The 18,948-nt window shown below is 47.6% G+C and overlaps 1 protein-coding gene across 2 annotated transcripts; it reads right to left on the bottom strand.

Moving 5' to 3' along the window:
• Window positions 1-5,534: 5,534 nt before the first annotated feature.
• On the bottom strand, window positions 5,535-18,474 carry METTL1 (methyltransferase 1, tRNA methylguanosine). 2 transcript variants are annotated; one of them, XM_028721508.2, is made up of 6 exons: window positions 18,224-18,474; window positions 15,946-16,177; window positions 12,044-12,228; window positions 10,802-10,915; window positions 7,900-8,001; window positions 5,535-6,048 (listed from the first exon to the last, which is right to left on the bottom strand). In XM_028721508.2, exons 1-6 carry the CDS (start codon window positions 18,452-18,454, stop codon window positions 5,908-5,910), a joined length of 1,005 nt encoding a protein of 334 aa, XP_028577341.2. In that variant the 5' UTR covers window positions 18,455-18,474; the 3' UTR covers window positions 5,535-5,907. The 2 variants fall into 2 exon arrangements, with proteins under 2 accessions (XP_028577341.2, XP_028577340.2); XM_028721507.2 differs by having other exon boundaries at window positions 15,946-16,112; window positions 18,224-18,408.
• Window positions 18,475-18,948: the final 474 nt, after the last annotated feature.

Here is an 18,948-nt window from a genome sequence, read left to right as displayed (position 1 = left end):
CCCCCCAAATCCCAATGTCCGCATGGAGCAGCTTCTTTCTCGGTTGTCCATCCTGTTTCTTCCATGTCTATATTAAGGCCAGACAAACAGCAGGAGGGACTTTTCACATTTCCAATAAACAATCTTCTCTTCTTCCCCCCACCCCCGGTTTTGCGTAAACCATCACTAGGGGCTCATCTGTAACGGGAAACGCAAGTTGTGGGCCAATTGTTCTCTGAGGGGAAAGTGCTCTCTGCAACAAGAGATAGTTGGTATTCTTTCACCTTTAAATGCAAACATGTGCAACAGGAGCAGTTAGTAATTGTTTACTTAAAACATCTTTTGTTTTCTTAAGGTGATGAGAAACCTATGACTACATGTTCCCACCAAGGCAGTGGTTTAAAATTGTGGTTTTCACAGATTGCTTTGACCTGTTATATATGTAAAGGGGAAAGTAAGTTGAGTAGTTCATGTGCACCACAGCCAGCAAGTGTGCACATTTACCAGTCTTCATAGAGAATGTGCACATAAACCATTCATGAAGAAGGAATTATGCATATTTCCCAGTCAATACAGCTCCCCAACAGGTATTGCGGAATGTGCATATATTGTCTGAATTTTGCACATTCTCCAACCATTATGTATAATCCATGCATCTTCCGTTTTATGATATTTTAACATCATTTTAAATTGATCTTTGCAATGGCCAGTGGCTATGCAATGCACACTAATATATGCCAGTTAATAAATAAGGCTTTGGCCAAAGCAGGCATCCCATGGGTTAGACAACAATTCAGTTACAAACGGGCATTGAAATTATTCTTCCCTGGCTAATATTATATGCATGTACTGATTTCCCCCTTCATTGTCATGTCATGCAATTGTGTGACCCCAAGAATGTGGAAATTAATAAAACTGTACTTAAGTTAATGGAAAGAATTGTTTATATATAACTATGTATTCCCTCACCCCCACAGGAGAGGCTTTTTCATTGATCTTTGGGGTTTCCTTGCAGCTCATAATATTATGGCTTGTTTTCACTGTGTATCTGAGCTATATTACTTCAGATCAAGCTTCAGAAATGCTTCACACAAAAATTTCCCTCTGCACAGAAAGTTAATATGTCACGGAGAAAGCTAGGCTACAACAAACCACTTTCTCTTAACATACTAGCTTTCTGTGTGTGCAATGGGGTTGTGTGTCTGCCTCTCTTCTACAGGAATCAGCTGCTTCCTTTCCTTTCCTTTCCTTTCCCCTTTCCTTTCCTTTTTCCTTTCTATACAGTTTTTCCTCCCAAGCCCAGACTGAATATTGAGGGCCTTTCATTCATGTGAGAACCTACCTGTAGTCTGATGTAGTTCAACTCAGAAACAGGTTTATTACAACAAAAACTTAGGTCAGGATACTCTGGCTACAATAAATAATAATAATAATAATAATAATAATAATAATAATAATAATAATTTATTATGTATACTCTGCCCATCTGGCTGAGTTTCCCCAGCCACTCTGGGCGGCTCCCAATCAAGTATTAAAAACAATACAGCGTTAAATATTAAAAACTTCCCTGAACAGGGCTGCCTTCAGATGTCTTTTAAAAATAGGCTAGCTACTTATTTCCTTCACATCTGAAGGGAGGGTGTTCCACAGGGTGGGCGCCACTACCAAGAAGGCCCTCTGTCTGGTTCCCTGTAACCCTATAACCTTACTTCTCGCAATGAGGGAACCGCCAGAAGGCCCTCGGCGCTAGATCTCAGTGTCCGGGCTGAACGATGGGGGTGGAGACGCTCCTTCAGGTATACAGGACTGAGGCCATTTAGGGCTTTAAAGGTCAGCACCAACACTTTGAATTGTGCTCGGAATCAATCGCCATGAAAAAAAGCTACAATCCTATTTTTACTTCTTGGGAAGCAAACCCCATTGATCCCAGGGGTGTAGAAAATAGGATTACAGTCCATGTCATTGAAAGTAGCAGTTGGGCTGCCTGCTCTGGTCTGAAGTCAAGAGCCTTGCTTGACACCTTTTGCTTTTCCGATGTGCTAGCTGATCTGGATCCAGGCCGCAGCAAAGGCAAAGGGTTAAATATCTTCCCTCTCCCCCCACAGAACATTCCTGCATCTGACTGGGCTTCCCCCATGGCTGGAGATAAACTAACCACACAAATGTCAAGTCGCACGCTTATTGCGAGATCTAGCTGAGTCCTTAGTCACATCCTATTCGGTTTTAATATTTGTCCATCACCTTGTAGACCTCTTGTTTTTCAATGGAAAGGCAGAATATAAAAGTTTTAAGTGAGTAAATCATAGCCACAGACACTAAATGGACCCACGTTCTATGTTAGGGGCATCGCCAGGGATTCCTTCATCTTGAAGCACTGGCATCCTATAAGGGCCTGTCTACACAGAAATAAGTCCCATTGGGATCAAGTAAGGATAGGATTGGCGCTGTGGGTTAAACCACAGAGCCTAGGACTTGCCGATCAGAAGGTCGGCGATTTGAATCCCCGCGATGGGGTGAGCTCCCGTTGCTCGGTCCCTGCTCCTGCCAATCTAGCAGTTTGAAAGCACGTCAAAGTGCAAGTAGATAAATAGGTACCGCTCCAGCGGGAAGGTAAACGGCGTTTCCGTGCGCTGCTCTGGTTCGCCAGAAGCGGCTTAGTCATGCTGGCCACATGACCCGGAAGCTCCCTCAGCCAATAAAGCGAGATGAGCGCTGCAACCCCAGAGTCGGCCACGGCTGGACCTAATGGTCAGGGGTCTTTACCTTTAAGGATAGGATTGTAGTGGGGGTGAGGGGGTGGGGCACCCCAAACTGAAATTATTCCAGACATGTACATTTAGCCCTGATGTAGCAGCCACTTCTCCTGGCCTCACATCCCCCTTCTAGTTCGGGATGGAAGGATCAGTCCATTTCCAGATCACAACAAATTCATATGCGTTCCTTCCTTTGCTCCCATTTGCACTATACATTTAAAGCTGTGTCACACCACTTTAAACCGTTGTGGCTTCTGCCCCCAAATCCTGGGAACTGTGGTTCGAGACTTGTTAGGAGACAAGAACTGGTAGTTCCCTCCCAGAACTACACTTACCAGAGTGGTTTAACCGCCAATGCATTATCCCAGGGAACTCTGGGAATTTTGTGAGAGGAACAGGGGTCTTCTAACAACTCTCAGCACCCGTGGCAAACTAAAGTCCCCAAGAATCTTTGGGGAAGCCACGACAGCTTAAAGTGATATCATGCTGCTTTAAATATATATAGTTGGGACCTCTGTCTGTTCTTTCCCATTACAATACTTACCTGTGCTTTCTTTCTAGAAAAAACAAAACTGCACAGCATTGTTTTGAAATTTAAATACATATTTTAATTACGCATTCTCATCTCCAAAATCTGCATGTCTAAACAGCACAATTTATTTCATGCATTTTGGTACTTTTTTGGGGGGGGGGGCAAGGGAAGCTAAGAAAGGGTACTGCAAAATCTGGAGAAAGGATACATGTGTAGGACGACGACATTCTGAAAAATCTGCTAGCATCAGATTCCACAGAAATTCAAATTCCCCAAGAATCCCTCCTTCCCCTAATGAAGCTCATCGGAGCCAGTGTGTTTGGATGACACAGCCAGCCTCTGTGAATGGGGAAGGCTGCCTTGACTACCCTCAGGAGCCCCCCACTCTGCCGACAGGAGACATCTGTCGGGAGACAAAAAACGATGGGACCAAACAGACGTCACCCCGCTGGACGATCCTTGGGATGCTGGCTTCAGCTTGCTGTGCCAAATAACCCTGCAGGACAGTGTCTGCTTTAAACAGTGGACTAGAGCCCAAACATCCAATCAAATCCAGCTGTGGGACTGGGAAGGGGTTTTTCCTTAAAAACCCAAGTCAGGTGACACCATCTTGGTTCCTCTTATCAGCATGATACACACTCCCGTGTCTGGAGCATTGGGTGGGGGGAGGGAGGCGACTTCAAATCCCAGTCTGGATGTGTCCTGTTCCTGAGACTGCCAAGTTCCCTTGTGCGCTAGGAATTACCCGGCTTGCCACACCAGGTACTTGGCAACGAGGAAAGGAGGTTCACCTCCCTCCCCAACCCGCAGCCCTCCTACCGTCAAGTAGGCAGACCACCCTTGGGGCAGAAACAACAGGCTGTTCCGGCTCCGCTTACGAGGCGAGTGAAAAAAAAGGATGACTCAGGCTTAGCTCATGCAACTCTGAAGTTTGGGGAGTGCTCTGTGAATGTGCACAGCCTATCCACCTTGCGTTACCCTTTGGCGATGACTCATTATCACACCGTGGCAAAGGTTCCAGACCTAACGATCTTTTTATGCACCTTAGGAAACGATGTATTTACCGAGAGAAAGGAACCTCAGGAAAAGATTCACCCCTGTATATTGTCCCAATCCATGGTAGCTTGAGCATCCTGGGCTTTGATGCTCTCAAACATAAGTTCCCAGCCCTTATGGATGCTGGCTTGAAATGGTTTTGGTTCTTTAACAAACCTGCTAAATCCATGGGCGCTGCTTTCGATTTCCAGTGGTGGGAATCCTGCCCCCTCACTTGTAGCGGTTGAATCAACAATGGAAAATATTGCCTAATTTATAGGTCACACTTCTCTTTGGGCAAATTATTACAGTCACACCTCGGGTTGTGAACACTGCGGGTTGCGCATTTCCAGGTTATGGACCGCACCGAACCCGGAAGTACCGGCACGGGGTTGCTTCCGGCGCTCACACATGCGCAGAAGCACTAAAACGCACTTTGCGCATAAGCATCAAATTGCATCATGCGCATGCACAGACGCGGCACTGCAGGTTGCAAACGTGCCTCCTGCATGGATCACGTTCACAACCCAAGGTTCCACTGTAATGCATGGCAGAGGCATATCCAAGTGTATATTTATGAAGCATCTTTGCAATGACATGCTCCCTATAAGCTAAAAGCAGACGTGGGGAACCACTTGGCCCAGTGGCCAAATGCAGCTCTCTGGACCTCTCTGTCTGGCTCGTGGGACTCTCCCAGCCCCCCCCCCCCCCCCGCTCCACAACAAGTGTCTTAGCCTGGCCGGAAAGTGAATTCTGGTCATGATTCTTGCTCACCTGGGTGGAAGATACAGAAGTCGAGTGTGCAGAAGCTATCCTACTGCACATGGGTAACAACTGCAGTCATTTCCCTACAATCTAGGCTACTAGTGAGGGCATGATTATTGCAAGAAGACCAAAGTACTCAAAGAGAGGTGATTGACAAATTTCAGAATCTCCCCCATCTGAGGCTCTCTGCACTGGGGGTTAGGTGCATGTTGCCTTAGCCCAGCTGATATCTACATAGCATGGGGATGGGGAGATGCAGTCCAGCTACATCTATGGCCTGCTTTAAGAAAGGCACAGGTTCTCATAGTGGCAGGACTCTCTCTCTCTCTCTAACACATACACCCCTAAGAGCCAGGGGTTCACACCTGGCACTGATCTGGGGAAGAAGATGGAAGACTGCAGCTCCAAAGCACAACTGCGGGCTAAGCTCAGCAGCTAGGCTGGACCTGACAACTCACAGTGCCCGATAGTTCTTTCTTCCTGTTTATTATTCATTCACAAAATGAAAGTGACTGATGGTTCAATAGAGTGGGAAGCACCTCCCAGATCACTCATCCTGCTACGTGGGGGGCTGATGCTTACCCCGGTATAGCTGGGACAAGGCACCCCCGTCCTTCTACGGGCAAAAGAAGAAGCAAACAAAGCAGGCAATCCCTTACTCAACCGTTCAGCCGAGTTACCCCAGAAGGGGAATCCCCAGCTGTGTTAATAGAAGGCTGACCCCAGCGTGACCAGAGGCGTTGAGTCCGTCCCACTCTTGATGTAATCCCTGCCCCCAACACCTCCCTTTCGACACACGAGTTGGGACGACGTGAATTTTCTCAGGCCCCGGAAATTCCCCGGTCATGATCCTGGTGCTTCCTGTTCCTCTGTGGTGTCTCTGATGCGCCGGAAGACAGCTGGGAAGGTCTTGCCTCCGTTCCTCTGGACCTTCTTCCCTTCCTCAGTTGAGGTGTCCAGGAGGCCGACGATAGGATCACTGGCCTGTTGGGAGAGGAGGAGTAGGTGTGGCTGCTTATTAAAAAAGGACGGTCACAACGCAAAAACACAAACAGCACTGGGAGAACTTCTCTTTCACCCTGTGGAAGTTGAAACTATCCATCTAGGACTAAGTTGCACAGAGTGGGGAAATAAAAGGTGCACACCCAAAGCTGTCTGTGGACAAATGCCGGCTCCCTCAGCCTGAAAACGGAGAGGAGCGCTGCACCCCACAGTCAAATTCGACTGGACTTAACCGTCCAGGGGTCCTTGACCTTACCAGGGCAGGAAGGAAGACTGGGCTCCTAACTCCACCAGGCAATTTTCTGCGCATACACCCCCAAAAGGGGAAATTGTCCCACAATAGCAGTGGACCAAGAAATTTACAGCTCTCCTCTCAGTCCTGCACTACAGCATGGATGAGTTGTGTGTTTGTGTCCGAGAGTGTTATATGCCTGCATCTGTAGCAAGTTTGGGCACATTCTCCGGCCTTTTGGGCCAACCTTTAATGCCTCTCTCAGGTTGAAAATGTTAGGATATTGATATTCCGTTCCACCTTAAGTACAGGCATGACTGTTGTGTGTCTCATGTCTGTTTACACTCCAGCACAGCTTGCTGGGAACTTCCGGTTTGCTATTGCTTTTGCTGCTTGGACACAAAGGGAGAAGACATGTTTTTCCCTTTGTCCTGGTGTATGCTGAATAAACTGCTTGTAGGTATGCTCTCACAGCCATCTCCTGCCACTTCTGTTTGCGCTGGAGACAGCTGGGGGCTTGCAAATTGCCCGTTCCCTTGGTTGCACCCCAACAGAAAAATGTTAACCACAACAGAGTGTGGGGAATAACTGAACTTTTTCAAGGACTTCCACAACCTGAGATCACAGTGGCGAAACAGAAGAGGGCTTTTTAAGCAGGGCTCCCCTCCAGTTGGGGAATGCCCTCCTCCAGAGAGACTCGCCCACTGCTGACTTACCACCTCTTTTTATTTCGCTAGTCCTCTTAAAACCATTGAGGCTGTTTTCATCTCTGCATTTCACTTCGGCTTTCAGTTGTGGCTTCTCACGTCGACACTGATGACTTTTGGCACTCCCTGTATTAAACGATCGGGGCTGGAACGGCACACATCCATACTGTTGTTCTGCTCTATAGAATTTGGGGGCTGCTGCGGAGTGGCGTTTCATTGCGATGGTGATGTTAATCTGCCTTAACTGGTACATCAGAGCTTGGACTACAGGGCAACTAAGAACAGACTGGCTCAGGGTGAAGATGGGGAGGGAGGGGGCAGGTCCAGCTATTCCCAAATGACAGGGTGGGGGAGCTTTAGAACAGGACATGTCTCTCATTTTTCCTACAAGTTAATGAACACGTGCAGCAGAAAGAGGAAGACTTTTGAGGATTAATAACTTTACTTCTGGGCCTGTTTTATACATCTGCGTCAAAGGGTGCAATCCTGTGCACACTTAGCAAGAAGCAGACAGCCCACTCAACTCAGTAGGACTGACTTCTAGGTATGCACATGTAAGATTTATGCCATGAAATTTTTATGCATTTATTCGGCTCCAGCGATCCCTTACATGTTTGTTGCATTTTACTCCTCTTTAGGTCTGTATACTTTTAACAAGTGCTGAAATTTAAGATTGCAAGTGCAAGTGCTGATGTGTCACTGGGGCGGTTTCCTCAGAGGCTATATCTGGAACCTGGAAGTTCATCGGGCGGTGACCTAATTCCAAGAGAGCAGCCTGGGAGCATTACGAAACCTTTTCATGCAGGTTGCTTCGAAAGCCTGTCTGGAACTGCAAAAACCCCTTACATCAGAGATGATGCACTTGCACGGATGTGCCCGCTCCCTTGCACTCACCAGTTCTTTCAAGGACACCTGCTCAAAAAGCGGGTGTTCCTTGAAATGCTTCACCATCCACCTGTGCACCTCTTCCACATCTGTGATGGTGTAGACGAGCCCCTGGCAGAGATAAGGGAGATGTTACAAGGAGCAAGATGCAGAGGACTCTCTCTATTCCCTTGGCGTAACGGGACTCCCCGCCTCCCCAAATCTGATCTGGAGGGTTGGAGAAAGCCCCAGGACAGATCTGGTGGCGCTTATGGTGCGGGGGGAAAGATGGGCAAGTCCCACTGTGCAAGCAGGAAAGCTGACGGGACAACTGTTTAGCACTACATGGGACAGAGAGGGACGCGGGTGGCGCTGTGGGTTAAACCACAGAGCCTAGGACTTGCCGATCAGAAGGTCGGCAGTTCGAATCCCTGCAACAGGGTGAGCTCCCATTGCTCAGTCCCTGCTCCTGCCAACCTAGCAGTTCAAAAGCACGTCAAAGTGCAAGGAGATAAATAGGTACCACTCCAGTGGGAAGGTAAACGGCGTTTCTGTGCACTGCTCTGGTTCGCCAGAAGCGGCTTCGTCATGCTGGCCACATGACCTGGAAGCTGTACGCCGGCTCCCTCGGCCAATAAAGCGAGATGAGCGCCGCAACCCCAGAGTCGGTCACAACTGGACCTAACGGTCAGGGGACCCTTTACCTTTACATGGGACAGAAGCCAGAACAGTTTGCTATTTGGGGTTGGGGCAAAATATTCCACTGCAAATGGAGGGGGAAGGTTTTCAGCAAAAAAAGATTTTCCCAAACCACTGGAAGCTTCCTGTTCAAAGTTGAATCTTGGGCTCATTTCCGAAAAGGAGTAATTACTGAAGCCCCAACTTCCTTGCAGCCTAGGGCCCAGCAATTGCAGCCGTCATGATTGTTGAGGGAGCTGCTGCACAGTGCCAGACTCCTCCTTAGCCTTGGGAAAGCTACCTGGAGAGTTGTGGGGTGACTCACGCTGACTCTGGGTGAGGCCTGGTGCTGATTCATCACGAAGGCTGGCTCCCTTTTGCGTCCAACCCCAAAAGCGGCGACGCAAGAAGCAGCAGCAGCAAGGATGCTCTCCATCTTTCCTGCCCACCCCTCTGGCAGGTGAAAGGAGAGTCAGCCAGGGTGCCCTGGGGAGAAGCTGCCAGGACAAAGTCAGGGGCTGGAAGTGGCGCAATGCTCGCTCGGCTGCCAGGAAGTTTGCCAGCACAAGCCTCCTGCTAGGAGCTGGGAGGACAGTGTTGCCTTCAGCACTAATTAGCACCCTTCCCTAATTCTTGGGAGTGAAATTCCCAAGCGATCCAGGGCGCCTTGCTTTTCCCTAGGCTCCAGGGCATGATGACGCACCTGGAGTTTTGATAAAAGAGAGTAATTATTTGTATGAAGATGGCGTAGCTTACTCTGGGAAGGCCTACCCTCAGGAAGTACTCAATTAGCACAGAAGGGCGTCTAAGCCGGAGGGCAGACACATTCCTCCTCCATTCACACATCCTCTTGGAATGCTGAGGTGGAAGGGAATGTCTAGACAGAGACCTCTGTGGCGCAACACAGCCCAAGAGAGGCACCTCCAAAACCTTCACTGCCCCTCTTCATGGAGCCCATCCCTCGCCAATCTCAGCTGCCACGGAACCCCCATGCATCTGCCTCAGAAGCCTGGCGTCCTGGAAAAATACCTGGGGATTGGGGTGGTTCCAGGGCATGCTCCCAGGTCTCATGGACTGCTAGCCCAATCCTAGGTAGCTGGTTTATTACCTGGTCAGATTACCTGTCTACTCTGGCTGGTAGCGGCTCACCTCTCAGACAGAGGACATCCAGAAAAGGGTCATGGAATTCTACTCAATATTGATCCGGAGCAGATTCCAATGTATAGCTAGCAGAGTAAAAACTTAAAGCACATTGCAGGATTCCCAAAAAATAGACCAGAGGGAATTAATATTTCATTCAGCAGAGCTTTACTCCTACTGAAGGCAAATGAGCATAACGGTCACAATTGCAATACATTCAGGATTGGCAGTGCGCATAAGAAATCCAGTTGTAGCAGACTTAACTTACAATAACTGATAATAAGACTAAACCTTAACACTATCTATGTACAGAACACCACATTAGAAGGAAAAGAGATAGGTGAAAGTGAAACCCAGGCTCCTTCTGGCCCTACTTTTATAGCCAGCATGATCTTAACGAGTTAAGAGAACCAGTTTAAATCAGCTGTACTCTGCTTCTCTGAAGGTATAACCCAAACATCATGACTCTTCTGCTTGTTTCTTTCACAGAGAAGCTTCCAGAACCCTCTTGAATTAATTACAATAGGAAAGATCTCTACACATCAGATCTGCACTAAGAAATGCAAACTGACAGATGTTGCTGAACTACAACGGCCATCATTCCCAGCCACTGACAAGGCTGATGGGAGTTGTAGTTCAGCGACTTCTGGCAGGCCACAGGATCCCCAAAATGGATGCTTGGCTGTGTATGCTAAGTAATAAGAGCCTCCAGCAAGGAAGTGTCACAAAAGTTACTGCTTCTTCCCCTGCACTCCTTAGACCGCAAATGACCACCAGAGAGGCTCATAAACATATGGGAGATATTGCAAAAAACACACCAACCAACCAACCAAAAAACTACTGCCTTTGCAGTAAATGGAAAATGTTTTGCATTCAGTGTTTATTAACGTGAGATGTTTGTTTGCCCTACTGATATTAGTGTGCTTTTTGCTTAAATTGTCTGTCTCTTTTGGTTTTTGCCTTGAAATGTTGTTGCGTTTTATTCTGTAGGTTGTTTGTGAGCTGCTCTGAGCATGGTTCTGCCACAGAAAAGCGGCAGACCAACAAACTTGATGCCTTCCTGTTGAAAGGGGTTCGGAAGAGGCCACACCCCCCTCGAGAGCAATGCACTCACCTCCTCGCGCAGAACATAGGCGTATTCTGCCAGCAAAGTGGTGCTGATAATCCGCCATTTGTGCTTCGTCTTCTTGAAATGAGGATCGGGGAAGAGGAAAAACATTTTGCGCAGCTGGGTTTTATGCAAAAAAGAACAAGAGAGAGATGCCTCACCACCCGAAGGAATGGAAGAAGTTAGCCTGTCAGCAGCCTGCAAATTAAACATAACCCCTAATCTGCATTTGGCCTGACTAGGGAATATCCAGGGCCAACAAAGACTTTGTCGTCTCCCTCCCGTCCCCAAAGGAATGAGACTGGCACTCAGCGGGAGGTCACACATTCTGCCTGTAGAAAGCTCCAGAATCAAACTCTGGATGCACCGCCAGCTAAACAAAACCTTGGGCAGCACAGCTGGGGAGGACCTCAGTGAAGCCTTGACGAACCATTAGACTAGAGCAGGGATGAGAAGCCTATGGGCCTCCTGATGTTGTTGAACTACAGCTCCCAACATCCCTGACCACTGGCCATGGTGGGAATTATAGGCCGTGCACACACCATATTTCCCCCAAAGAACTGTGGGATTTGTAGTTTGTGAAGGGTTGCTGGAACTGTAGCGCTGAGGGGGTGAACTACAGTTCCCATCATTCTTTGGGGGAAGCCACATGCTTTAAATGTACTTTAAATACATTCTGTGTACACAGCCAGAGTCCAGCAACAGCCAGAGGGCCACAGATTCCCCATCTCTGTAATAGATACCGTATTTTTCGCTCCATAAGACGCACTTTTTCCCTCCTAAAAAGTAAGGGGAAATGTGTGTGCGTCTTATGGGGCGAATGCAGGCTGCGCAGCTATCCCAGAAGCCAGAACAGCGAGAGGGATCGCTGCGCAGCGATCCCTCATGCTGTTCTGTCTTCTGGGATTCAGAATTTTTTTTTCTTGTTTTTCTCCTCCAAAAACTAGGTGCGTCTTGTGGTCTGGTGCGTTTTACACAGCGAAAAATACGGTATCACCAACAGTCTGACAGGACATAGCAAATTTGTATGGGACATTGTTTTGTTTTTTAACACAAGGATCTACCCTAAAGATCCATGAAAAAGCAGCATCAAGATGACAGAGGTTTCTCTCTCGGAGGAAATGGTGAGAAACTCAAATGTCCAGGGCGGGAGCGACACAGGTCTTTAAAAGTGTGTACACAAATAACTTTTAAAACTCCAAATGGGGAGAGATTGCTTTTTCCATGCGACACTCTTTGGAAACTCACCTGCCCCTTGCGGAAAAAGTTGGGCAGGTGTTTCATGGCATTGCTACGGATGCAGCCGATGTTCTGGAACTGCCCGGGGTGAGACGCTCTCAGAGACTGGATCCTGTCCCGCACATAATCAGAGACCTTCACTCGGATTTCCAGACCCAGCATTAAAGTCTTGGGAAACAGGGGAGACAGTGCAACTGCAAAAGAGAACAGCCAGCCAGTAACTTAAGAGGACAGAGGGTTTTTTTGTTGATTAATCAATATACACCGTATTTTTCGCACCATAGGACGCACCGGACAATAGGACGCACCTTGTTTTAGAGGGGGGAGAACAAGAAAAGAAAATTCTCTCCCTCTCTGCCCAGTGCCCCTTCAGCGAAGCGGCAGGAGGCGCTGCGCAGAGAGTGGGAGAATTTCCCCCCTCTTGTTTTCCTGCTCTAAAACAAGGTGCCGTTTAAGGTGCGTTAAGGTGCGCACCGACCCCTCTCGCTCTCCAGGCTTCAGCTTCCTTTCGACCTGCTCTTTGGGGCTGGCGGGGGGAAGCCCACCACCAGCCCCAAAGAGCAGGTCAGGGAGCAGTGGAAAGGCGCAGCGGAGAGGCTCCTGCCATAGCCACGCATCACCTCTCCAGCCGGGAGAGGGTCGCAGGGTGCTTCTTTAGCCCCGTGCGCGTTCTCCTGGCTGGAGAGGTGACGCGCGGCTATAGAGGCTCCTGCCATATAGAGGCTCTCCATCCGGGAGAGGGTCGCGGGGCTATGGCGTCTTCGCTCCATAGGACGCACACACATTTCCCCTTCATTTTTGAAGGGGAAAAAGTGCGTCCCATAGAGCGAAAAATACGGTAAATCTTGTTCAATAAAATCAGCACAAGGTGGCCATAAAGTCAAAAATGCTTTATCTCTCTGTTCCCACTGCAACTCCACATTTCAAAGCCCAAGAGATGCTTTCTAACCCCTCTGCTAGACTTAACTTCCTTTTCTCACACTGTCTTTGCATCATTCCTCTGTTTAGAAGTCCACGGAAATATATGGGACTTCCTTCTTCAGTAAGCTTAGCTATGACCAGGGCTGCCAAGAGTAGGCCTACTCATAACTTCTTTACTAGAATTCTGACGGTCAACGAATGTGATGCAAATTTCCAAAGCAAAGTACACGACGTGAAAATCTCTTAATAGAAAACAGCGTAACTAACCAGAGTATGAGCTTGCTATATCCTCTTGCTTAAGAACACAGGAGTTTAGCACTTTTTGCAATAATCTACCAGGAGCGGGAAAGGCCACCCAAAACCAGCTATGGCCCACTTTTTGTAGCACTCTCAACATTCTCAGTGTGTGCCTTTACTGTTATTGCATAAGGCAGGGGTAGCCCAAGTGAAAGCCTCCAGATTCTTTGGACTACAACTCCCATCAGCCCCACTCAACATGGCCAGAGGTCAAGGATGTTGGGAGCTGTAGTCCCAAAACACTGGAGGGCACCAGCTTGGCTACCTCCAGTGCTTAGGGAACTTTTTAATGTTTGAAGTTTTATTCTGTTTTTAATGCTCTGTTGAAAGCCGCCCAGAGTGACTAGGAAAACCCAGCCAAATGGGCGGGGTAGAAATGATAAATTATTATTATTGCAAATCACCTTGCCAACCAAGGTCCGTATAGTTAAAGCCAGGGTTTTCCTGGTAGTGATGTATGGAAGTGAGAGCTGGACCATAAAGAAGGCTGATCGCCGAATAATTGATGCTTTTGAATTATGGTGCTGGAGGAGACTCTTGAGAGTCCCATGGACTGCAAGAAGATCAAACCTCTCCATTCTGAAGGAAATCAGCCCTGAGTGCTCACTGGAAGGACAGATCCTGAAGCTGAAGCTCCAATACTTTGGCCACCTCATGAGAAGCGAAGACTCCCTGGAAAAGACCCTGATGTTGGGAAAGATGGAGGGCACAAGGAGAAGGGGACGACAGAGGATGAGATGGTGGGACAGTGTTCTCGAAGCTACCAGCATGAGTTTGACCAAACTGCGGGAGGCAGTGGAAGACAGGAGTGCCTGGCGTGCTCTGGTCCAGGGGGTCACGAAGAGTCAGACATGACTAAACGACTAAACAACAACAACAACTTTATTGCAAAACATTATTTAGACGATGCTTTGCAAAACTTACTGTTTAAATTTCAGCGTTAAGAGAGGACAAAGAAATGTGAACAAGAATGGCCAGCAATTAATTTAAGCACAGGGAGTGACACCGATTGAGGAACACAGCGCAACCCTATGCGTATTTCCTAGGAAGTAAATCCCAGTAATTTCAGTGGAACCTAACACACAAGGACGTGCGTGTAGGATTATGCAAGCCTGGTCTTATGCAGGCTGACTTGGAAAGCAGTCCAGCTCCGTTCAGTCCAGCTTGCTCCAAGGGAAGAGCACACACAGAACTGCAGCCTTAGTTTCACAGAGGGCAGACTTCCCCAACCTGCTGTCTTCCAGATGTTTTGGACGCCTATCAGTCCCAGTCAGCACAGATGTCCAAAACATCTGGAGGACACTTAAGAACAAAGACTCAATCCTAGACGCTCTTTTCGGGCTAAGAGATAAGATTGCAGTGGGAAGCGAGTCCCACTGAACTCATGATTTCCATGCAAATAGGGGGCCGTAACTTCCCTGAATTCAGTGGGACTCACTTTCAATTCAGATTGCAGTAGTTCTTTTTACCTCCATCCAACACATTCCTGTCTGTGGATTCACAAGATGGTCAAGGAGCGACAATTAATCATGTGAAAAACTTGCCGCAAGCTTCTTTCCTGAGTAAAGGGTTTTTGGTTTTTTTTTAATGTAGATAACCGGCAGATCATGACTCTTTATAAACTCAGACTGTCGCATGATAGCCGCCCTCATTATAAGGAAAACACCACAGTAGAAATCAATCAATTGCCTTCCGATCACTGTGAATCAGCAAGAACGAATTCTAAAAATATAGACAATGGTCTTCGTAAGAGCCAGGGCCTATTCATGCTTAATAAATGACACATTTCTCACTGGGAATTCCACGGCGAGCATCTGTTTGCCAAATGAAGCAGATGTGTCGCCATCTCAATTATTCTTATTCTTATTCTGCTTTTACTGATCATGAGGAAGGATAAAAAGAGTTGTCTGCTCCTGATCACTAGAATCTCCGGGTTCCAAGATTACATCGGTCACAGCCTGCATCTTTTGAAACTTGTCCTCACATCCATGAGGACTGCACACTTGCTTTTTCAAATGAAGGCTGACAATTCTCAGGCAGTGGAATTACAGTACCACCAGTTACAAATGCAGAAAATACTAACAGCATCCACCCCATTTGCTTTCTTTCCTCCAACGTGAATGGAAACTCTAACTCAAATGTGTTCTACGCAGACCCCTTGAAAATTGCAAATGGACTTGGCAGACCACCTAATGATTTTTCTGCCTGTTGTAGCCATTGTAATGCACTGTGCTAGATACTGTATGGTTTACCATTGTGTTTCCATCAGTTCTTTTATTTCTCATATATTGTATTTTATAGTGTAGAATTCAAACTGCAATACAACAAAATGCACAGGGTCTTGCTATCCAAAACACGATGTCTTCTCAGGAAATCTTTTGTTAGGCAAGCATTCACATGACAAGTCTATGATTTCCACTGATTTCTATGGGGAAAATTTCTAATGCATTCCTGACCACAGAATTTTTACCCCTGAAACCTTGCAAAAGGAAAAACAAGGAAGGAAAAAATACTCTCTTATTTGTCCAATCTCTCCCACTTCCTCCCTCCTACCATGGTTTCTGAATAAACAGCTGTCACAGACCAGGGAGAGAAGGAAAGCATTTGAAAAGGATTGTTTTATAGTCTTTTACAGGCTTGTAACCCGTAAAGAAATCTTAACCATCAGCTAACTGTCATTGGGGAGAAATTACCAAGCAAGCCCCCATAACCGCAGCCAATATCAGCAAACTCTACTTGAGACGCAGGCTTAGTTCTCTCTTCTGCATCCTTCAGGTCATCGTGTTGATTGTCCGCAGTTAAAGGAGCAAAAAACTCCGGGTAGATCTCTGACCAGTCCATTTCTTCAGGCTTGGCAGGACTATCAGGAAAGAAACCGGAGGACTTCATGAAGTAAGAGTGAAGAACAGTACTTATACGTTGACCCTAGAAAAACCACCACCCAAGGTAATATGTATTGGTACATATGAGGCAGAAAACCTTGCATTTGGGAAAGACCAACTAAAATGTCACAAAATAACAGCAAGCCATCTCCAGAACTCTGCACCAGACAAGGTAATTGCACAAAGAGGTGACAGAAAAAGTTGGAAATTGAGATTGCAGACTAAGGCCGCAGACACACCATACATTTAAAGTACAAGATCATCACCCCCAAATATATATATATAGAGAGAATTATAGTTTGTTTAGGGTGCTGGGAATTGTAACTCTGTGAGGTGTAAACTACAGTTCCCAAGATTCTTTGAGGGGGAGCAATGTACTTTAAATGTATGGTGTGTCTGCAACCAGCATTGTTGTTATATGCTACAGTTATCAGATTATAAACGTAGTATTTTGGTATGAAGCAACAATGGCTGTTTTCCCAAGAGGCAACCATGAGGAACAACTTCTGTGGGACACCATTTATTACAGGTTTCAAAAACTGAATTGGGCAAGAAGTCAGGGCTGGCATGCATCATATAATGTTGACACAGAGAAATATTCCCATGATTTGCATCTCCGGAAACATTCCAAAGACTTATGTCGTAAACAAGGAAAATGACAATTTGTCCATCTGGAAGAAGTGGGGGGGGGGGGGGGGAGATCCAGACAATAAAATTTAGGGGACAACAGTCAAATTCTAACCACAATTATTTGGAAGCAAGTTCCATTGATGTCACTGGAAATTACTGTCACCGGAAATTGCTTTGTACATGAATTGTATTAAGGCTCGCTTAACTTGTGAGCAAGTCCCACTGAATGCAATGACGCTTACCTTACATAACTGAGCTGCAGACTGCAATATATGCTGCCTCAGTCATATGCACACGTACACAGAGAAGCTCCCTTTCATTCAATTGTCAATATGCCCAAACAAGCGTGCATGAGATCGCAGCTTTAGGTATTCTTACTTGGAAGCAAGTCCCATTGGTCCGGTTCCCATATAACATAAAGCCATAGCTTATTAAACTAAAGTTACATAAATCATGCTTTAGGTTTACTTACAAACCTTGCCCAGCAGCTTAACTATGGTTTGTCTACTCCCAAATCATACCATGATCTGGAGTGACGGATCAATGTTGGCTTACACACCTTAGCTTGTTTTAACTGTGGCTTGGCATTAGGTGTGAACACAGCACTCTTCCTTGTCCATAGCTTGGTTGGCCAACCCACCCCAGATGCTCACCAAATTAAAAAGACACAGGACAAAACAGGACAAACTTGGGAGAAACAAACCACAGTTTGTAGGAGAAGTTGCAGTTTGCTGAAGAACAATAGTGAAGCATTATGTGCCAGGCAGGCCACTGATATCAAGGAACCTTGTTTCTAAGCAGAGTTAGAACCAGACCATTACAGCTGAATTCAATGGGGCTTGCTTTTCAGCAAACGTGTATGCAGGACTGCAGTGCCCTCATCTCACAGTTCACCATGAAGAGGGGTGCACCAAGACAGTTTGTTACTGATGAATATAAACTCTAGAGCAGGGATGGGGAACTAGAGCCCCCCCCCCCCAAGATATTGCTGGCTGTGGCTGACGGGAGTCCAACAACATCTGGAAAGTTAGATTCCCTAGAAATTAGAGATCACGAAAACCTGTGCCCAGGAAGCAGGTAAGCCAGACCAGTGGCCCATGTTTTGCATGCAGAAATCCCCCAGGTTCCTTAACCCCTCCCACGAAAGCAACTCCGGTTGCAATACTGGGAAAGCCGCAGAGATTCCTCTGCCATTCGTAAGAGACAACACCGGTCCGAACAGACCAATGAGCGGTCTGACTCCCTATGGGGTCCATATTCCCCGAGTCAAGGGGCGAGAGGTGCGAATTTCGACACGGGAGGCTCACTCAGAAGGGAATTCAACAGCAAAACACGTCAGCACGGTAAAATCGGGGTGCGCCCGGCAAAGCGGACAGACGTCTCTGTGAGCCCGTGGGGAGCCTACGGAAACGGGGCGATCGCGGGGTTGCTGCTGCTTCCCTATCCCGCCCGCACTCACTAGCGCAGCGTGTGATCCGCCAGCGGGTTGGAATGCGCTCTCTGCCGGTAGAAGCGCTTCTGCGGCGGCGGCGGCGCCGCCTTTGCCTCCACCGGCCCCTCCATCGCGATCACAGCGCCGGAGCCACGTGGAGCACCCAGTGGACATGAGTCGCGGGAGACGCGCGTCATCGCTTCGCGCCCTCCTCCTTAAAGGGCCGGCGGCGCCCGGCGCGCTCCTGCCTGTTTCCATGGCGACGTTTGGGCTGCCTTTCTGGCAGTTGCAGCACTTCCTGGCGGCAACAGACTGCCACGAGAGGTGGTGGGCTCTCCTTCCCTGGAAGTTTTTAAGCAGAAGTTGGATGGCCACCTGTTATGGATGCTTTAGCTGAGATTCCTGCGTTGCAGGCGGGGTTGGGCTAGATGACCCTCGGGATCCCTTCCAGCTCAAATCAGTTCTTAGAATTGCAGGGCTGGAAGACACTGAAGGGCATCTAGCCCCCCCCCCCCCCGCAATGCAGGAGTCTTTTCCCCAACATGGGGCTCAAACCCACAACCCTGAAATTAAGAGTCTCATGCTGTAGTCTAGGTCCTCTTTCCTAACAGCCTACAATGCAGGAATCACAAGATCACAGAGTAGGTTTTCACCTAGGTTTGCGACACCCATTTTGAACCAAGGTGGTAGACTGAACCTTTCAAAAACTGCACCCATTCTCTTAGAATTCCCAGGCACTCCTGGGTGTGAGG

This window comes from Podarcis muralis, chromosome 2, assembly GCF_964188315.1.
Source record: "Podarcis muralis chromosome 2, rPodMur119.hap1.1, whole genome shotgun sequence".
In the NCBI taxonomy this organism is placed as follows: Eukaryota; Metazoa; Chordata; class Lepidosauria; order Squamata; family Lacertidae; genus Podarcis; species Podarcis muralis.
The sequence above is the reverse complement of the archived record's forward strand: the minus strand, read 5'-3'. Positions and strand labels throughout refer to the sequence as shown.